The sequence below is a fragment of the Penicillium taxi genome (genome assembly GCF_028828555.1).
Source record: "Penicillium taxi strain IBT 34144 chromosome Unknown utg000004l_segment0_segment0, whole genome shotgun sequence".
NCBI classification, from domain to species: domain Eukaryota; kingdom Fungi; phylum Ascomycota; class Eurotiomycetes; order Eurotiales; family Aspergillaceae; genus Penicillium; species Penicillium taxi.
In genome coordinates, this window is record NW_026643206.1 from 5,644,615 (window position 1) to 5,662,056 (window position 17,442).

Sequence of the window (17,442 nt, forward strand, 5' to 3'; positions counted from 1 at the left end):
AATTCAATCTGAAAGCCAGAAAAGTTAGGCCGGTCGAGATGACTGGCCAAAGACTGTCAGATGGGTCTTTTTCAACTTAAAACATCGGACTATTGGCTTTCTGTAATTTCGAACTTAATATCGTTGGTGATAGGAAGCGACGAACCCGAACCCCTTTGAGCTTTCTTCTGGATTATATTCAAAACAGCCAACACATAGTATTTGTTTATCGAGGACTGACTAGCTTTCTTCTGATCAGAACTTACAAATCTTTGCTTTTTGAGTTTCGGATATTAATTCGGCCGAGTTACGGTACTGAAATATACAGGCATCCCGGAAGAATAAAAGAGTATGTAAATCTAATACTCCGTATTCGATATAGAACTTAAAAGTCAGTTATGAAAAGTGATTCTATTATCAGGTCAAGTCAACTTTCCTTTCGCTTTGGCATGGTTTGAAAGTTTAGACCTCAATACATACCAAGGGTCGGCCTTTTTCTCCGTTTAGCAGCCGTATTCAAAGTTAAGTGGATCATCTCACACATCATAATCTATGACATCTTCCAGCTGGAAGAAATTTACCCCCTAAATCTAGACCTTGAGTAATCGGTCTGCATTTATCATGGTATAGATATTGCTGCAAGATATTGTGGTAACTCGTTGAATTTATTTCGTCACTCTAGTATATGCATGACTTTTGATCAGGTCAAATTTTCAATAACAAAAGAGAAAAAAACTAGCCAGAGAAAAGTGACTCGTGTTACGACCTCTGTTGAATTTATGCCCTCAGCGAATTTGATTGGTACCTGGATTTCAGTAGGAAAGCTTCGATGTAGAATCGATATGTAATAGACAATCCACAAGGGTCCTATGAGGCAAAATTCGGCTACCCTCCAGGATCCTCTTTACTTCATCATTCACTATGATAGCTCCGAGATTTGAAATTGAGAGAGAAATCTCACCTGGTATCGATAGTAGATACTATTGAACCAAATTACCTTTCTGATCAATTTTATTTATCGAACTCACCAATTCGACTGCTCTTCTACCTATGGGCTTCGCTGTTCAGGGTACGGTGTGGCATACCAACTGGATCCGTCTCAAATCCAGCGTACCCCTGGATTAAGATCAACCATGAATGCAGGGCTTAGGTTGCCATGTGAGGCGCTAGTCCCAATGCGGAAGGGCGTGTTATCCTATGACATGATCTCTATTTGACACTTATTATTCCGGAGCTAAGAATTTAAAACCGTCTTTCAAGGTACGTATCACGTACAATAGAAGTGAAGGAATCTCCAGGGTTGTGGATCGAGCTCAAATGTGCTCAGCCCTAAGCCTTTCTAACCCGATGTCAGAAGCCAGCCCCACCCAACAGCACCCACGTCTTTCTAGCATTAAGCTATGTCAAGTGAATCACTACTATTCATATCGTGCCGTTTGATGGATAAATTGCTCAATTCCGAGCAGATCAACGTTGATCGGCGAGGCTGGAATGCGTATCGGGAACAGGCCCAGGAGTGTAAATATGTGCGGATTTGCCGTCATAGACAGATGTTTTCGGCTCTATACAACAGTTGAATCTCTCGTGGTGAATAGACCACTTCTGAGGTTCTAATAAAACTCTGATCTGCTGATAATATATGAATTCTTTTCATCTAGAATCCTGGATTGACAATTTCTTCCCCTATAATCTCACGCATGTTTCACATGTCCACGATAACTTCTTTTGAGATCAGGACGACACGAATAATAAAATGAAGGATATGGATATGTCAGGGTCATGGTCCGGGTCAGGGAGCCATATCCCCTGGCTTACCTATCCGCTAAAGCTTCATTCGTCTCGTGTGGAAACGTGCGAGCTGACTCCAGAGCAATGCGCCTATCGCAGTGGCCATTGGAGATACTGGTATTTCTACATCTTGAATAGCCCTTGGTTGGATTAATGCTTATAGAAAACTTTTTGCCAGGTACCAAGCCGATCACGTATATGCATTAAACACTGTTTATTTTTGCTGTGCTGTGATTGGAGTATTTGCTCTGTCCAATTTAATCGTTAAATTTGCTCCAGAATGGGTCAAACGAACTCGGTTTTGGCGTACCATAACCTCCTTCTCACGTTATGTAACATATCGCGGCTACAGCTTCTCAGTATTGCGGTACTGGTCTCCTTCATTGGGCGTTTTGATACTGGGTATTCTGGGCGCGATATATTTCTTTGGTGAGTCGATTGTGCAGGGCATACTAGGTACAGGCTCGGAGAACTTACTTGAAGCAGCAATGACTCTTGGTCCAAAACCTTACTACTGGCCCACTGATGCCAGTTATGGAGGCAGTCCCCCTATCGCAACTCGGGCGGGATGGATGGCTCTTGCGCTGCTACCTTTTGTTCTGTACGTTCTCTCAATGGTGTCGTGTCGTGATCAATCTCCTGATTCTTCAATAGAGCCTTGAGTGCCAAAGCCAACATGATATCTGCATTGACTGGAGTTTCTCATGAGAAACTGCAGGTTTTTCATCATTGGACCAGCTACGCAATGTTTGCGCTCGCACTAATACACACCTTTCCTTTTATCATTTACAACATCAATCACGGCGATATGGTAAAGGAATGGAAGACAAGTCTGGTATACTGGACTGGTATCGGCACAATTATTCCGCAGGCATACCTGACCATCATGTCTCTACCTTTCATTCGGTATGATTACAGATGATTTCCTCCTTTCTGAATTTTTGACGGGCCGAAGGATTGACATGTTATTTTCCGCCTAGTAACCGATTCTATGAATTTTTCAAGGCCACTCACCTTATTGCGGCAGTAGTATTTGTTGTATTCTTTTTTATACACTGTGACTTCCGCCTTTCTTCATGGTATGTCAGAGAACTAGCCTATCAAACGACGAATTTTAATAATATATAGGGACTACTTCATCGCTACCGGTGCTATCTATCTTCTATGCCTCTTCACTGCTCAGGTCCGCACCTTCTTGATGCATGGTATAAACACTGCCAAAATTGAAATGCTCCCAAGTGGTCTTCTCCGCGTCGCTGTGCCAACAACAATCACATGGACACCTGGACAACATGTCTTTATTCGATTTCTCACATCAGACCTGCACCTGCTAACCGCCCATCCTTTCACCATCTCTTCTGTTTATCAGGACCCCGATCAGACTGGGAAATTTTCCGAGCTTATCTTCTACATCAAGCCCTGTGGTGGTGTTACAGCTCGTCTGGCAGCTATAGCGACTAAAATGCCTGGATGCTCGAAGAATATCCTCATTGAGGGTCCATACGGTGGCGTAGGCGCAAATTGCATGACTAAATTCGACACGTTAATCGTCATTGCTGGCGGGTCTGGGGGCGGGTTTTCTTTGGCAATGGTTGATGAAGCACTTCGAATATCCAGTCTAGAGAAGGACAATACCAAGCCGGCACATGGCGGACGTCGACATCTACAGGTTGTCTTCTCGACTCGTGACCATGCTATGGCAGGCTGGTATGTCGAAGAAATAGAATCTAGACTGTCACACTCTACCACTCTATCTTCTGATGGGAATGGTTTTGAAACTTCCGTGTCAGTGCATGTTACTTCAACGCTCGAACCTTTGGGTCTGGGTAAGGATGGTGAGATTGGCAAAGTTCCTCCGACAGAGATCACCACCACGGGATTATTCAGCCTTGATGTGCACCGCAATGTCCGTCCCGATATCCCAGGTATTGTGGAACGTACTGTTGCTATGGTGCGAGCTGAGACGGCCTCGGGTGAGAAGAAGAAGCGCATAGGTGTCTTTGTGTGTGGGCCTGCATCTATGCTACATGATACCCGTAATGCGGCGGCTATTGCCCAGACACGGACATTGAACGGTGAAATTGAGGAGTTATATCTGCACTCAGAGCCCTTTGCGTAAGTTTTGTCTGATCCATGGATTCATACAGCACTTTTGAGTCGTTTGCTAACTCTGGTTTATAGGTGGTGAGTTCTTCTCCCTCGGCAGCTTACCTGTTACCTTTTGGAATTGGTTTCATAATTACTTTTGAAATCTTGGATAAAATATCATTTGTATAGTGAAATAAGCACTGGTTTTATCGGAACACCTAAATTCGAAGTACATTCTGCTAGTAGTAGATTGGAGATCAAGATGTATTAGAGAATGTGAACTGCATACCTCTGAGCCATACAAGAAAAAAAACAAGTAGAACATCATGTCAATCATCACGTCGTCGAAGTTATCAGAATCCAAACTTGAAAAAACATCCGCTGGACGTAAACGCCAATTGAAAAAACGAGTAGAGAAAAGAAGGGGGGATTAACAAATTAAAGACTTAGGGGTAAGAGAAAAGAAAAAGAAAAAGAAAAGAAACTACAGCTCATCAATTACAATAATCATTTCAACAATCCAGTCGACCATGGCCTGGCCCTCCAGTTTCCATCGGTCATCGGACCACACATCTCTAAACCAGTAACTCCATCGTCTACCAGGGGTAGATAGTTGGAGATCCCACAATGACGAAGAGCGATGGGTGCTGTTATTGCCTTCCGCCCCGGCAGAAAGATCCTGGTTGATATGGAGAAGGCCCATAGTGGGAAGTGAGCTGCCAGGGGCATTGTTTCCTTGGCGGAGGAGCCACTCGCGCTCAGCTTTATCACCTGCCCGGCGGGCGACAGCTTCCTCATCCTCAGTCTGGTAGAGATCACATTTAGTGCATTCAGAGCAGTGTGAGCCAGGGTTGATTCGAAAATGTTCGCAGAAGTGTTTGTAGCCTTCTTCCTCTTCGAATTCGTCTTCTTCAGGGGCGTTGCCAGCTCCGACTTCTTCTTCCACTGCACCATTGACAATGTTGACGTTTAGTTCTTGTAGACGTCGCCTAGCCACGGGAGCAGCTTGTGATTGTTTAATTGGAGCGCCGAGGGCTTTGCGGCAGAGATAGCACATGGAGTACCCGCAGACACACGTGAGTTTGTTGCAGCCCGAAGACTTGACGAATGAGAGCCCACATTGTGGACAAGTTCGCTTCACAGCGGCTGTGCGGGCAGCCTCAACGGTGGCACGGAGGTCGAGTAGAAGTGGTTCATGGCAGACATGTGGGTCGTGCCATGATTTCTGACATGTCATGCAGCTGACACGGCGACAGGTTGGATTGGCACAAGTGAACCGCTTAGGGCGAAGCTTGATGCAGAGGTTGCGGATAGAGTTGTTAAATATGGCCAAGATGGAGGATGGGTGGATGAGTAGAAGTATCAAAAGAGGTATTAGAAGTAGGGGGACAAGATCCAGCAGGAAAAGTGTCATCAGAATAGTGGGGATAATGCCTGCACCCCGGCGCACGTGCCAGTCGATTCCAAGAGCCGAAGAATTAGAAACCGGGTCAGCTTCAGCGTAAGAGCAGAACGGACACCGGATGAGCTTTATTTGGGATTTCAACAAAGTTTCAGATGCAAGGCGGTCTTCAAATTTGCGGTATGTTTCACTGCCTGATGTTTCAAGCATAATTGCCTGGCGCACAATTTGCGGGTGTAGACATCCATCGCATGCACCGACGGATACTGGAGCTAGACACTTCAATGTCGCATGTTCCATGTCCACTGACTTACCCCAGCCCTGTCCAAACAAAGCTTCGTGGGTCGTCCGCTGGACACAGTTGTGACAGATGATGTGGGCGTTCGCCGAACAGGTTACGATCTGCTCAAAGGTCACATCGGAGAAGCAGCATTCGCATTCATAAAAAGCATCGACATCCCGAGCCTCTTTCTCATTAAGATCCGAGGCAAATTGAAAATCTGCAGTCTCCTGCTCTTCGCGTTTTTGCTTTAGGAACGGAAGTAGAAGCGTTTCGTGAAGCTCGCTATCCAGCTCGCTAGAACTAGTTTCCTTCAGCTTTGGCACGAGTTCCCCATTCACCTGACGCTGCCAGTTCATAAGTGGATGACTCTCTCGATCCTTCTTGCGCTTAAATGACGGCAGGAAACTGTTGAATGTAGCCCTCCATGTGCGTCGAGCCAGATCTCGGAGTACCGGTCGCGCCCGCGAGTAGCTGAAGTTCATCTCAGCCATTACGCCTTCGATGGTACTCCTGTTCAGGCCACTAAACTCTCTGAACAGCGTTGTCCGGACAGCCGACTTGTACTCGTCAGACCGAAACCGTTCCACAGGAAGCACCAGGCTGTCGTAATCGCCATAGACTGCGCTATTAGCCGCACCTTCTTCACCGCCGCCCCCCTTGAGTACATTCCACCGGCCTCGTACCCAGTTCCTTTTGTGTCGGAGTAGCTGCTCAACACACACTTGTAGCCGGCTCTGGCCGTCAAACCGAACCAGGAGTTCCCGGAAGACTTCTATCTGTATATCAGGAAAAATCCGAGCCAGAGTCTCAAGGGCCGCATTCAAGTCATCCCGCTCCTTCTGCTGTTGCTCCGCTTCGCTGATAGTGGCATGGATAGAGCGGGACCGGGACCGGGATGTATTTCCAAATGGATTATTTCGTAGAGCTTCGCTAAGGGTTACAGAGTGGGTATTTGTAGATGATGTAGCCTGTGTGGATTTGTTCGTATCTGGAGATCTCCACAGACTTCGGCTGGAGGACGGACTCGAGGAGGAGTCGCGACGGCTGGATTGTGGTGCGGGCGCAGTGGCGTCAGGACGTGGAGAAGTGAAGGATCTAGAGAAGTTTGGAACTGGCAGCGAGAGCACCATGTTGGCTCAGATGCTACATCGTCGTTCCTTCCGTTAAAGAATGATAGTTTTTGAATGATGGGGGGGGAATTAAAAGGATTACAGCGAGGTTACATAAGAACCTATTGATGGTTGCCTTACGACACCTGATAAGGAAATCAACCGTTGGTCAATTCTAGATGGTCTGATCCGGCTTCTGATAATTCACTGCTACCTGATATTGAATTCTACTTTCACATGTACTTTGGGTTTTTGATCTAGATCAGGTTCCTTGCGCCACGACTTAAATGGCTCGGATGTAGTATGCCGGGATGATGTGTTCCAGACCAAACTCATTTAATGTGGCATAAAGAAAAAAAAATGTAGAATTGAGTTAACAAATATTCCAATACAAGTATCCATTAAGCCTATGATACTGAACTGTAAGAAAAAAGAGCATAAGAAGCTTTATATGTACAAACAAGAAAGGCAAATTCCAATTCCAAAACGCTACAAAGATCCCCTTTTACAACTTGGCCTTTGCAGCCTCAAGGAGCTCGGCACCGGCGCCAGTGATGGCAGGCTTTCCAGTATCGACAACGATAGTCTGGAAGAGCACGGTGTTTCCCTCCTTCCACATCTCGGTGCGGAGGGTCTGACCGGGCAGAACAACACCAGCAAACCGAACCTTCAGGTTCTTGTAAGCCCCGTATTTGCCGAAGACGTGCTTGCCTGAGATACCGAGCGAGCACAGTCCGTGCAAAATAGGAGTCTTGAAGCCGCCGACCTTACTGAATTCAGGGTCAATGTGAAGGGGGTTGAGATCGCCGTTGAGACGGTAGAGCGCTGCTTGATCTTCAGAGGTCTTCTCCTCAATTACGGAATCGGGCTGGCGGTTGGGTGGCTTGTAAGCAGCGGTGGCAGCCTTGGCACGCACACTAGTGGGCTTGGGAGAGCCACCGAAGCCACCACTGCCACGGATGAAGACAGTCGACTCGTTGTAGAAGAGGTCCTCGCCGGTCTTGGCGTCCTTTGTGGTGAAGCCAGTCACGACTAGCGCGGCATTACCCTTATCGACAACGTCGATGAGCTTAGGGTATGTCACCGTTTTGGCGGTGGTGGGAATTGGGAACTTGCGAACCTCCATATACTGCTCTCCGTGGAGGAGCATCATGGGTGAGAAATCCTTAACAATGTCGTCAAAATTCCAAGGGGCGGAGGTATTGAACCAGGGGACCACTCCATAAGAGGGAAGAGCCTGGAAATGCTCGCTGTTCTCGTAGACCAGAGGCAAATCAGTGCGCTTAGCACCCACGCTGAGGTTGTAGAGGATAACATCACGATCCTCATAGTTGAAAGTAGATCCCTCGGATTTTGCGGATTTAGCCTTTTCAATGTTCTGGAGGATCTCATTCTGATCTCCGCCGGAACGATTGGACATGTTAGCCATGATACGCTCATTACCTGCCAAGCCATCCTCGGGGTGATCAGCACGTCCATCGTCGAAATTGGTAATATCTTTCCACTTGGATACGACGGCCTCGGGGGTTAGCTTGACGTCCACGGGGAAACCGTGGCCGCCAGAGCGGTTCCAGCGAGTGCGACTGAACCAGCCACTTCCACATTCAAACAGACCCTTAGTTGAGGGCTCAGGGGCTGCATCAGAGGACAGTAGAACAACCAGAGGAGCGACATAGTCGGGCTTGAAAGCCTGGACCATCTCCTCAGGCATGATAGTACGGGTCATGTTGGTACCAGCATTTGGGGCAATGGTGTTGACCTTGATGTTGTACTTGGCACCCTCCAGAGCCAAGGTACGGGACAGACCCAAGATTCCCAGCTTGGCCGCGGCGTAGTTGGCTTGGCCAAAGTTGCCGTAGATACCGCTGGTACTGGCAGTGTTGACCACACGGCCATACTTCTGCTTCAGGAAGTAAGGCCAGGCGGCCTTGGTCACCTTGTAGGTACCACGAAGGTGAACGTTGATGACCGAGTTCCACAGGTTGTCATCCATGTTGGTGAAAGCTTTGTCACGCAGGATACCAGCGTTATTGATCAAGATATCGATGCGACCAAAAGCGTCGATAGCAGACTTGACTACGGCGTCACCATCTTCGCAGTTGGCCTTGTTGCCAACGGCCTGGCCACCGAGTTTCTTAATCTCCTGAACCACAGGCTCGGGGTCCACCAGATCGTTAACAACAACGGAGGCACCGTACTTGGCGAAAAGCAAGCAGTATGCGCGACCTAGGCCAGCACCGCCGCCAGTGACGAGGGCAACGCGGCCCTTAAAGTCGGGTTCCTCTCCCTTCGGAGCGCTAGACAGCTTCAGCCCATTTTCCAGAAGACCCATAAAGTCAGCAGGTCCAGTTGGGTGCTCAGGTTTGGAGAAATCGTTGACGTCATCCCACTTGCGGGCAATAGCACCTGGGGTCAGAGATACATCTGTCTTCAGCAAAGCTCCCTTGGCACGCTCCCATCGAATTTTGGCCATATGGCCGCCACCAACTTCGAAAATACCACCACTCTCGGTCGTATTGGATGAGTGTACCAAAGCGGCAACCAAGGGAACAATCCAATCAGGCTTCAGACTCTCCAGGACATCTGGTGGCATTATAGTGGCAGTCATGCGGCTAGCAGCAATAGGAGCAATGACATTGGCAATAATATTATATTTGGCGCCTTCCTTGGCCAGAGTCTCTGTAAAGCCAACCTGGCCTAGTTTGGCAGCAGAGTAGTTCGCCTGGCCGAAGTTACCGTAGAGACCGGCGGCAGAGGCGGTATTGATAACACGGCCATACTTTTGTTTCCGGAAGTGAGGCCATGCAGCTCGTGCGCACTGAATTATTCGAGGGCTATTAGCACTATCCTCCAACCAATATATCCATATTGAGCAATACCCACCTTGTATGCTCCGTAAGTGTGAACGCGGTTGATGAGATCCCAGTCTTCATCCTTCATGTTCTTAAAGCTGATATCCCGCAAGATACCGGCGTTATTGAGGAGTACATCGATACGACCAAAGTTCTTAATTGCTGTATCAATGATAGCTTCACCGTTTTCGACGCTATCATAGTTGGCGACGGCCTTTCCGCCGGCGGCACGAATCTCGTCGACAACGACGTCTGCTGCCTGGGAAAACGTCAGTTAATTCAGTGACCATTCCGAGGGATAGAGAGAGACTTACCTTTGCTGATTTGCCTTCACCTTTTGATGAGACACCGAGATCATTCACAACAACGTTAGCACCCTTCGAGGCAAAGAAGAGGGCATATGCCTTTCCTAGGCCGCCGCCGGCGCCCGTGACAACAACCGTCTGGTTATCAAAGCGTAGTTCAGTCATTCTCGATATTTTTGTGAGGAATGAAAGTCCGGCTTTTTTGAAATCAATGGGAAAAGAAGAGGAGAGAGAAAGAGGACAGAGGGCAGGTTTAAAGTGAGTTCGGCAGAAGCTGGGGGAGCCTCGGCACGTTTTTGCGCTGTAAGGAAGGTATGGCACCAGTATTGGTATTACTGTTTTGATTACGGGTACTTCATATGCCAACAATATAGATCCAAATTTCAATTGCAGATAATGGAATATATTCATATTAGGATCTAGAACTACATGGAATTAGCAGTGTCCTTGAAAGATTATAAGATAGCTGTTGATTCGGCATTTTCAATCATGAATTTCAAATACGCGTCAAAGATGCTGACTCAGACATGTGATGGCGACGTCATCTACATTTAGACATTTCAATTGTACTTCATCAAAGGTGCTGATGTAGTAGTACCTTGAAAATTTTAACTATTTAAGTCTCGCTAACATCCATGGCAGTGGGTTTCGAGTCCGTTAATAAGCGTGAAAAGTATATAGCTAACCTATAACAATTCTCCCAAGATGAGACCTCGAGACCTAGATATACTGATGAATCCATCATTATCCATTCATTGTTTCCTCGGCACAGAACATTTGAGCCTTGGGGTTCAACTCAAAAAATCGAGTACCTACCTAGGTGCCTAGATAGGTATCTTTTTTTTTTGTTGCTGTTCGCATGAAGAGGGCATATACAAGGCATAGTGGTGTTCACTGGGTTTTAACTAGTATATACCTAAGTAGGCTTGGAAGTAAGCATTTCAAGGTTAACCTTGCGACCTAGCAAAGTGATGGATTATTATGAATTATAGTAAACTAAGTAAAGTCCTTACAAAGTAGCCCTAGAGATGGAGTAAAACTTGTATTGGATTACGCAGTACGCAGCAAGACGAGTAAGTTACCCCGCAGAACCAAATCACCCCCAGATTCTCGGGGAATTTTCCGGGCGCCGAGGCCGTTTCGTAGTATATGTATTTCATACTCGTACTGGGTTACAGTACTTCATACTCCCACCCTCAAGATGCCCGAAATAATAGACGACAAATCTCAACACTGCATTCCTTTTCTCCTGAAGCGTCTTGATGACCATAGGAAGCGACAAAACGGCAATGCCTCCCCTTTCTTCTTGGGACTCAACGGCGTGCAGGGTGCGGGCAAGACGGTTCTGGTAAGTCACCTCTCAAAACCTGACCCCTGACTCCTTGCCTCGGATGAAAATTATAGCCTACTACTTCGGGAAAAAATATATATCTTGATCTGACTATGCGTAGGTGTCAACCCTATATCAGACCCTCCAATCAGAGCCGTATTCGTTGTCCGTTGTGACACTGTCACTAGACGACCTTTATCTCACCCACGCTGACCAAGTTGCTCTTGCCCAAGCGCACCCAACCAATCCCCTGCTCCAGCATCGCGGCCAGCCCTGTACGCATGATCTTGCTCTCGGTGAGCGAGTTTTTGCTTCTCTAGCTGCCGAGAGCCCCACTGCTATTCCGCAATATGACAAGTCCGCCTTTTCCGGGCAAGGAGATCGGGTCCCTGAGCCTCAATGGCAGGTTGTAAATGCCGAGGGACAAGAAAAAGTCAAAGTCGTTATTTTCGAGGGATGGTGTGTTGGGTTCCGGGCGTGGGATGAGGATACACTGCGCGCAAAATGGGAGGCTGCCGCACGCCAGAAGGAGGCTGGTGACTATCAAGGCCGATTGGGCCATGTCAAGTTTGAAGATGTCCTCACGGTGAATAATGCATTGAGGAAATATGATGTTTTGACTAAGTGAGTGACCCTTTTTAGTGATTTGTGACTTGAACTTGGCTAATAGTACCTTGCAGCAAACTTGATGCTTTGATCCATATGTGAGTCTATGATTGGCATCTTTTCTTGTCTTGATAAATATTGACTTCACATAGTGACGCTGATGACTCACACTTTGTTTATGAATGGCGTCAAGAGCAGGAGCGCACTCTACGTGCTGTCAAGGGTACTGGCATGACCGAGGAACAGGTTAACCATTTCGTCGATGGCTGTTCGTATTCCAAACTCTTAATACATATTCCATCGAAGAGAAGACTAACTTTCATGCCTAGATTATCCGTCGTATGAACTTTTCACGGAGACGCTTCGCGAAGGAGCTTTCAAGCCTGCGTATCATCAGCCTAAAGCTTCACTAGGTGACTGGCAGGGTAGACAGCTTCGTCTGGTCGTGAACCGAAACCGAAGAGTCAAGGAGGTGATAGAGATTTAGAGAAGAAAAAAAAGAGAGAAAAAAAGAGTTTCAGAGAGTTTCTAGACTATGCAGCCTGAGGTATCCACGATAAAAAAATGAAGACTGGAATTTAGGATTATTTGAAGATTATGTTATATGCATATTTCTATACTGCGTTCCTCAAGCTGGGATTCACAGCAGCCGGTATTGGAATTCTTTAACCGTTGTCTCCAATGATACCTCGTTATATCGAGTCAACACTTGAATCATCAGGAAACCTTTCATGATACGCGCCTGGGCGTAGTGCTGCCTAGTATCTCACTGGCTCATATGTCGTATCAGGGTGAACGAAGCATGGTATTGCGAAGATATTTTTTTGTCAAGTCAGGGCAGTGTCCTGGGATTTGATGATGTATTAGTGGTCAAGAACATATAAGCTGATAGTCGCTCAAGGTGAGAATGAAATATGATCAAGCACTTTAATGCGTTTGTCTTCATCCAGTATCATCCAGAAGACCTTGAGGGGACCAGTACTCCTTCTCCGATCCTTGAGAATCCAGCCACACGAGACCATCGGTGAGTAGATCGTCGATGACCGTCTGAGCTCGAGCCTTTTCCCAGTTGAGATTCAGGCAAAGCATTGATACGCTCACAAACCCAAGGACCTGAATGGCCTCGAGAACAGTGGATTGATCTGTGTTCAGCTCCTTCGGAATGGACCGAATGAATTGTTTTGTCCCAACATGAACAATAGAAAAGCCAGAACCCAGGGGTTCCAGTGATCTAACAGCGCGGAGAATATCGTCCCTGGAAAAGAAAAATGCCGAGTTAGTAAGATTGAACATATGGTAAGATCATGAAGAAGTTGAGCATACTCTGAAACCTCTAATCCACTTCCGATCGCCTTCCCTTTGCCTACTCGCTTCTGGCACTCTTCCACACCTATCAATCCTCCATTCTCGCTGCGTGTTTCCCGGCACAGTTCCACTACTCGGACCGCAACTTCAAAGTAGAAATCGTTCATATCCCCGCCCAAGATCTGGGTCCAGAAGCTGCCCCCTTCACCGAGCCCACGGCGGCCATTCTTGCCCTTGATATTGCTAGCTGCCAGAGGGTCAACCCCGATGGTATTACACATGCGTGCGAACTCTGCGCGGAAGGTTGGATTGTCCTTGATAGTGGAACTATGCTCTAAGGCGAACGTGTGCAGTAGGGACTGGAAGACGGAGAGCTGGGTTTGGAGGGATGCCAAGTGCGCAGACCGAAGGTTGGCGCCATGGTTGGCGTAAGATTGAGTGGCCTGGATGCGATTTGTAAAGGCCCCGAGGCCAACTCCACGTCGCGACATGGTATGAATGAAGATAACGCAGTGGTTTGACCTTGGGTTCTAGTGGCTCCTTATCACATTGAGATAAGGTCACATGAAGATGATACCAGCCCTAATCACGAGGTGATAAGGGTACTGACCAAATACGGGTTAGTCCGTTAATTCAATACTAGTCTGTAATAGGATTAGCGTCTAGCTAACCACCCACACAAGATTTCTTCTTTTCACTCCGACCTTTCTTCTTTCGTTCGAATCTTTCCACGACAACTTTCGACCAGCCAACTCGCCTCGACCCGTCGCAATGGCCCCTACCACGTATGAGTCCCTTCCTTATTGACTGATACTATCCTTCGGGATTGTGAAGTTGCAGGTATAGTCGTCCTTCTCGCTGGAGTTACCACGGCCATCGTCGATGATGGTCTGGTACCAGCTCGATTCTTCCACCGCTCTTCTCCTGCTCGTATGACTTTGTACATACTTGCGTCGCACTGTATACGGCATTAGGAGAGCAACGGAGTCCTTGAGATTGAAAGCCTTGTGCCTTCTCCTCTAAAACCATTGTTGCACAGCTATCGAATTCCTGCGTATGTGATGCGGTAAAAGCAGTCACTGCGTTTGGGTCGAAGAGCATCAGCATCCATTCCTGAACATCTGTTCGGGGTATTGTCGGATGAGATAGAAATGGCACTTTGCGGATGATCGAAATTTTTTCAAAATTTTCCGAAATGAAAATTTTCAAAAAAAAAAAAAAAAAAAACCTCTTCGCTGAACCTTGTGGCTGGAATATGTCCAAGTAGTAACTGAAATTGTATCGGCCTACCCCATTGCCATTTCCCTCACTGATCAAATGAATCTCGTCGAGTTCACCTATTTTATCTTCAGTTGAGAATGTGGCACTATGCTGCAGTTCTTACACTCGACGGATTGTTTCATGTTATCATGATCTACCCGGAGACTATACTGACCTTCACAGCTCCGTTCCCGTCAAGGACCAGGTCCTCGTCCCCGAGACCCTCCTTAAGAAGCGCAAGTCCCAGGAGGCTGCCCGCGCTGAGCGCCGTGCTGACGCTGACAAGAAGAAGACTGTATGTATCTCCCATCTCCTTCCACCCTCCACACCTCCACTACTATGATGACAACACCAACCACGCGACTAGACTACGGTCGATGTTGTCGCCTGTTAACCATCTTTCGGGTCTGATACTGTTTACACCATATATCATAAACATTACCACTATCTACTCGGAATCTCGTACTGACAAGATTTCCTCTAGGCCAACAAGGAGAAGCGCGCTGTCATTTTCAAGCGTGCTGAGTCCTACGTTGCTGAGTACCGTGACCGCCAGCGCCAGGAGATCGCTGCCAAGCGCGCTGCCCGCGAGTCTGGCAACTTCTTCGTTGAGGATGAGGCCAAGCTGGTCTTTGTTGTCCGTATCAAGGGTATCAACAAGATCGCTCCCAAGCCCCGCAAGATCCTCCAGCTGCTCCGTCTGCTCCAGATCAACAGTGGTACCTTCGTCCGCCTGACCAAGGCTACCCAGGAGATGCTGACCATTGTCAACCCCTACATTGCCTACGGTTACCCCAACCTGAAGTCCGTCCGTGAGCTCCTCTACAAGCGTGGTTACGGAAAGGTCGACAAGATGCGTGTTCCCCTCACCGACAACCAGATCATCGAGGAGCACCTCGGCAAGTACGGCATTGTCTGCATGGAGGATCTCATCCACGAGATCTACACCGTCGGCCCCAACTTCAAGCAGGCCAACAACTTCTTGTGGCCCTTCAAGCTTTCCAACCCCACTGGCGGATTCCGTACCCGCAAGTTCAAGCACTACATCCAGGGTGGTGACACCGGTAACCGTGAGGAGAACATTAACGGTCTCATCCGCCAGATGAACTAGATGTCCATTAATATGGAACTCTTTTTTCTCTACCAAAAATTTTCTTTAACGACGTTTACTGTCACGGGTTGTTTTTAGCACACGGCTGTGTGTATTTGATTGTCAATTAGCGATACAATGGTCCAGGTCTTCCGATAATAAAAATGCTTCAGACAACCCGCAATCGCATTCCACGTTTCATAGTCGTAATAAATGTAGACATTGTCGCCTGATGGTTTCATCATTGCTCTCCACAGCGCCGATTTCAAGGCTACCAAATGTAACCGGCCCATTTCATAAATTGGTAAAAGAGGCCTGCCGTCGCACTTCATTACGAACTTCGTGGGCTGACTCACTTGAGGTTGATAGTATTTGTCATCCAAAGATCTGAAGTTAAATATTTGTTATTTAAATACTTAAGTAGTTAACCAAATGTTATTTAAGCAAGAGGTCAACCAAAAATCTGAACAGACCCCCATTCGACTCAACAATCAACATTGCCCCTCATATTTACTATCAAAATGTCCAACGCTTCAATCGTGATACCCCGTCCAGGGACAGTGAATTTCGACTCAAACGTACAATCAATCCAAGCTCCACCCGAAACCTCCTTCGTCGCAACATTCGGCCAACTCCTCCCCCCGGTCTCATACTTCCAGACCCCAAATGGCAGAGCAGCATACTACAAGCTCCCATATGAAGCTCCCAAATCCGCAGGCACGGGGCCAATCTCCCGAGTTCTATACGTACACGGTGTTCAAACACCCGCAATCGGCCTGCAACCATTAGCTAGCGCGCTATCTTCCCGCTTCCCACATGCTCAATGTGTACTCATTGACCTATGGGGTCACGGACTCACAGACACACCGATAACACCACATGACGCAGCACTCTTTCATGGATTGTTGGAAGCACTGATGGTGCATCTCCAGTGGGAAAATGCGCACTTTGTAGGATATTCGTTCGGCGGGTCCACAACGGCTACTTTCGCGGCTAAATACCCCGAACGTGTAGCGTCTATGGTACTATGTGCGCCTGCGGGTCTATACCGTTCTGTGAAATTTGGAGAGAAGGAACTGAGTTACTTGCGTGGGGGTGAGGGGTTGGAGGAGGAGGCGAGAGATTGGATCTGGGAGTTGCTGGAAGGAGGGAAATTGGTTGTTCCTTCTGATTGGAAGGAGAGGGTTGATCATGGTGAGGTTGTTGCAGCGGCTGTGAAGGATTGGCTGTTGAGAGAGCATAAAGGCTATTTGGCAAGCGTGGTGGGGATTTGGAGGGATGGTGGTGTTCTAGACAGACATGCTCAATTTAAGGAGGCGGCAAAGAAAGGTATTCCAAATCTATGTATTCTGGGGGAGCTTGATGGAGTGTGCAGCGTGCAAGACTTGAGTGAGGTTGGGATGCATAATGTCACTGTTGTCCCACAGGTCGGTCATCCACTTGTGAGAGAAAGGGTGCCAGAGGTATCTCGACTTATCGAGGATTTCTGGACCAAGCTTTAGAGACCTGAGATATTCATATTTTCTCTTCTATTGCTTGAACTTCCTGGCGTTCTTGAGCTTTGTAGGTTGATACCTAGATACTAAACTTGGAAGCTTGAAGGCATTCTCCTGGGAAACTGTTATCATATATATATAGGGACTTGCTACTACCACTACACACTTTACTTGAACCACTATAAAAAGTGCTACAACCACTATAATGCTTCAAGCCTAAGGCATATTTATCTCTTATATTGGTAATAGCAAAACGCGTATTACTGTATGGTGGCTTGAGCAAAATTAACAAAAGTATTACTGTGGTATGGCAGTGTGGTCGCGTTAATATGGTACAGTGTTGTCTGAAAAAAAAAAAATGGGACAGAGTACAAGACCCACTTATTTACTGCCTAGCAGAAAGCTCCAAAAACTCCATAATATTCAATATTTAGTATGCCAACCATGGTTTTTAATAACTTGCGCAACCCTACGCGGCATAGTAATAGCTAGCCGTTCCATAATATCAAAGCTAATATTACCCCAAGCCTGTTGAGCTGTATCCACCAA

The 17,442-nt window shown here is 47.2% G+C and overlaps 7 protein-coding genes across 7 annotated transcripts; 4 read left to right on the top strand and 3 right to left on the bottom strand.

Moving 5' to 3' along the window:
* Positions 1-1,732: 1,732 nt before the first annotated feature.
* On the top strand, positions 1,733-3,886 carry N7495_006983 (ferric reductase family protein; the record flags this gene model as incomplete). The annotated part of the gene is made up of 5 exons (XM_057209634.1): positions 1,733-1,865; positions 1,906-2,368; positions 2,422-2,464; positions 2,486-2,673; positions 2,896-3,886. The coding sequence occupies 5 exons, from the start codon at positions 1,733-1,735 to the stop codon at positions 3,884-3,886; spliced, it is 1,818 nt and encodes a 605-aa protein (XP_057063408.1).
* A 453-nt stretch (positions 3,887-4,339) lies between these two features.
* Positions 4,340-6,670, bottom strand: N7495_006984 (E3 ubiquitin-protein ligase; the record flags this gene model as incomplete). Its single annotated transcript, XM_057209635.1, has 1 exon — positions 4,340-6,670. One exon carries the CDS (start codon positions 6,668-6,670, stop codon positions 4,340-4,342), a length of 2,331 nt encoding a protein of 776 aa, XP_057063409.1.
* Positions 6,671-7,154: 484 nt separating this feature from the next.
* On the bottom strand, positions 7,155-9,971 carry mfp (putative peroxisomal multifunctional beta-oxidation protein (MFP); the record flags this gene model as incomplete). Its single annotated transcript, XM_057209636.1, has 3 exons — positions 7,155-9,467; positions 9,533-9,760; positions 9,816-9,971. 3 exons carry the CDS (start codon positions 9,969-9,971, stop codon positions 7,155-7,157), a joined length of 2,697 nt encoding a protein of 898 aa, XP_057063410.1.
* Positions 9,972-11,007: 1,036 nt separating this feature from the next.
* N7495_006986 (TDA10 family protein) lies at positions 11,008-12,229 on the top strand (the record flags this gene model as incomplete). The annotated part of the gene is made up of 5 exons (XM_057209637.1): positions 11,008-11,154; positions 11,258-11,760; positions 11,817-11,840; positions 11,895-12,010; positions 12,072-12,229. The coding sequence occupies 5 exons, from the start codon at positions 11,008-11,010 to the stop codon at positions 12,227-12,229; spliced, it is 948 nt and encodes a 315-aa protein (XP_057063411.1).
* A 455-nt stretch (positions 12,230-12,684) lies between these two features.
* Positions 12,685-13,538, bottom strand: N7495_006987 (ESCRT-II subunit protein SNF8; the record flags this gene model as incomplete). The annotated part of the gene is made up of 2 exons (XM_057209638.1): positions 12,685-12,997; positions 13,066-13,538. 2 exons carry the CDS (start codon positions 13,536-13,538, stop codon positions 12,685-12,687), a joined length of 786 nt encoding a protein of 261 aa, XP_057063412.1.
* Positions 13,539-13,818: 280 nt separating this feature from the next.
* On the top strand, positions 13,819-15,418 carry N7495_006988 (60S ribosomal protein uL30; the record flags this gene model as incomplete). The annotated part of the gene is made up of 3 exons (XM_057209639.1): positions 13,819-13,832; positions 14,491-14,602; positions 14,792-15,418. 3 exons carry the CDS (start codon positions 13,819-13,821, stop codon positions 15,416-15,418), a joined length of 753 nt encoding a protein of 250 aa, XP_057063413.1.
* A 500-nt stretch (positions 15,419-15,918) lies between these two features.
* On the top strand, positions 15,919-16,899 carry N7495_006989 (alpha/beta hydrolase; the record flags this gene model as incomplete). The annotated part of the gene is made up of 1 exon (XM_057209640.1): positions 15,919-16,899. The coding sequence occupies one exon, from the start codon at positions 15,919-15,921 to the stop codon at positions 16,897-16,899; it is 981 nt and encodes a 326-aa protein (XP_057063414.1).
* Between the last annotated feature and the right edge of the window lie 543 nt (positions 16,900-17,442).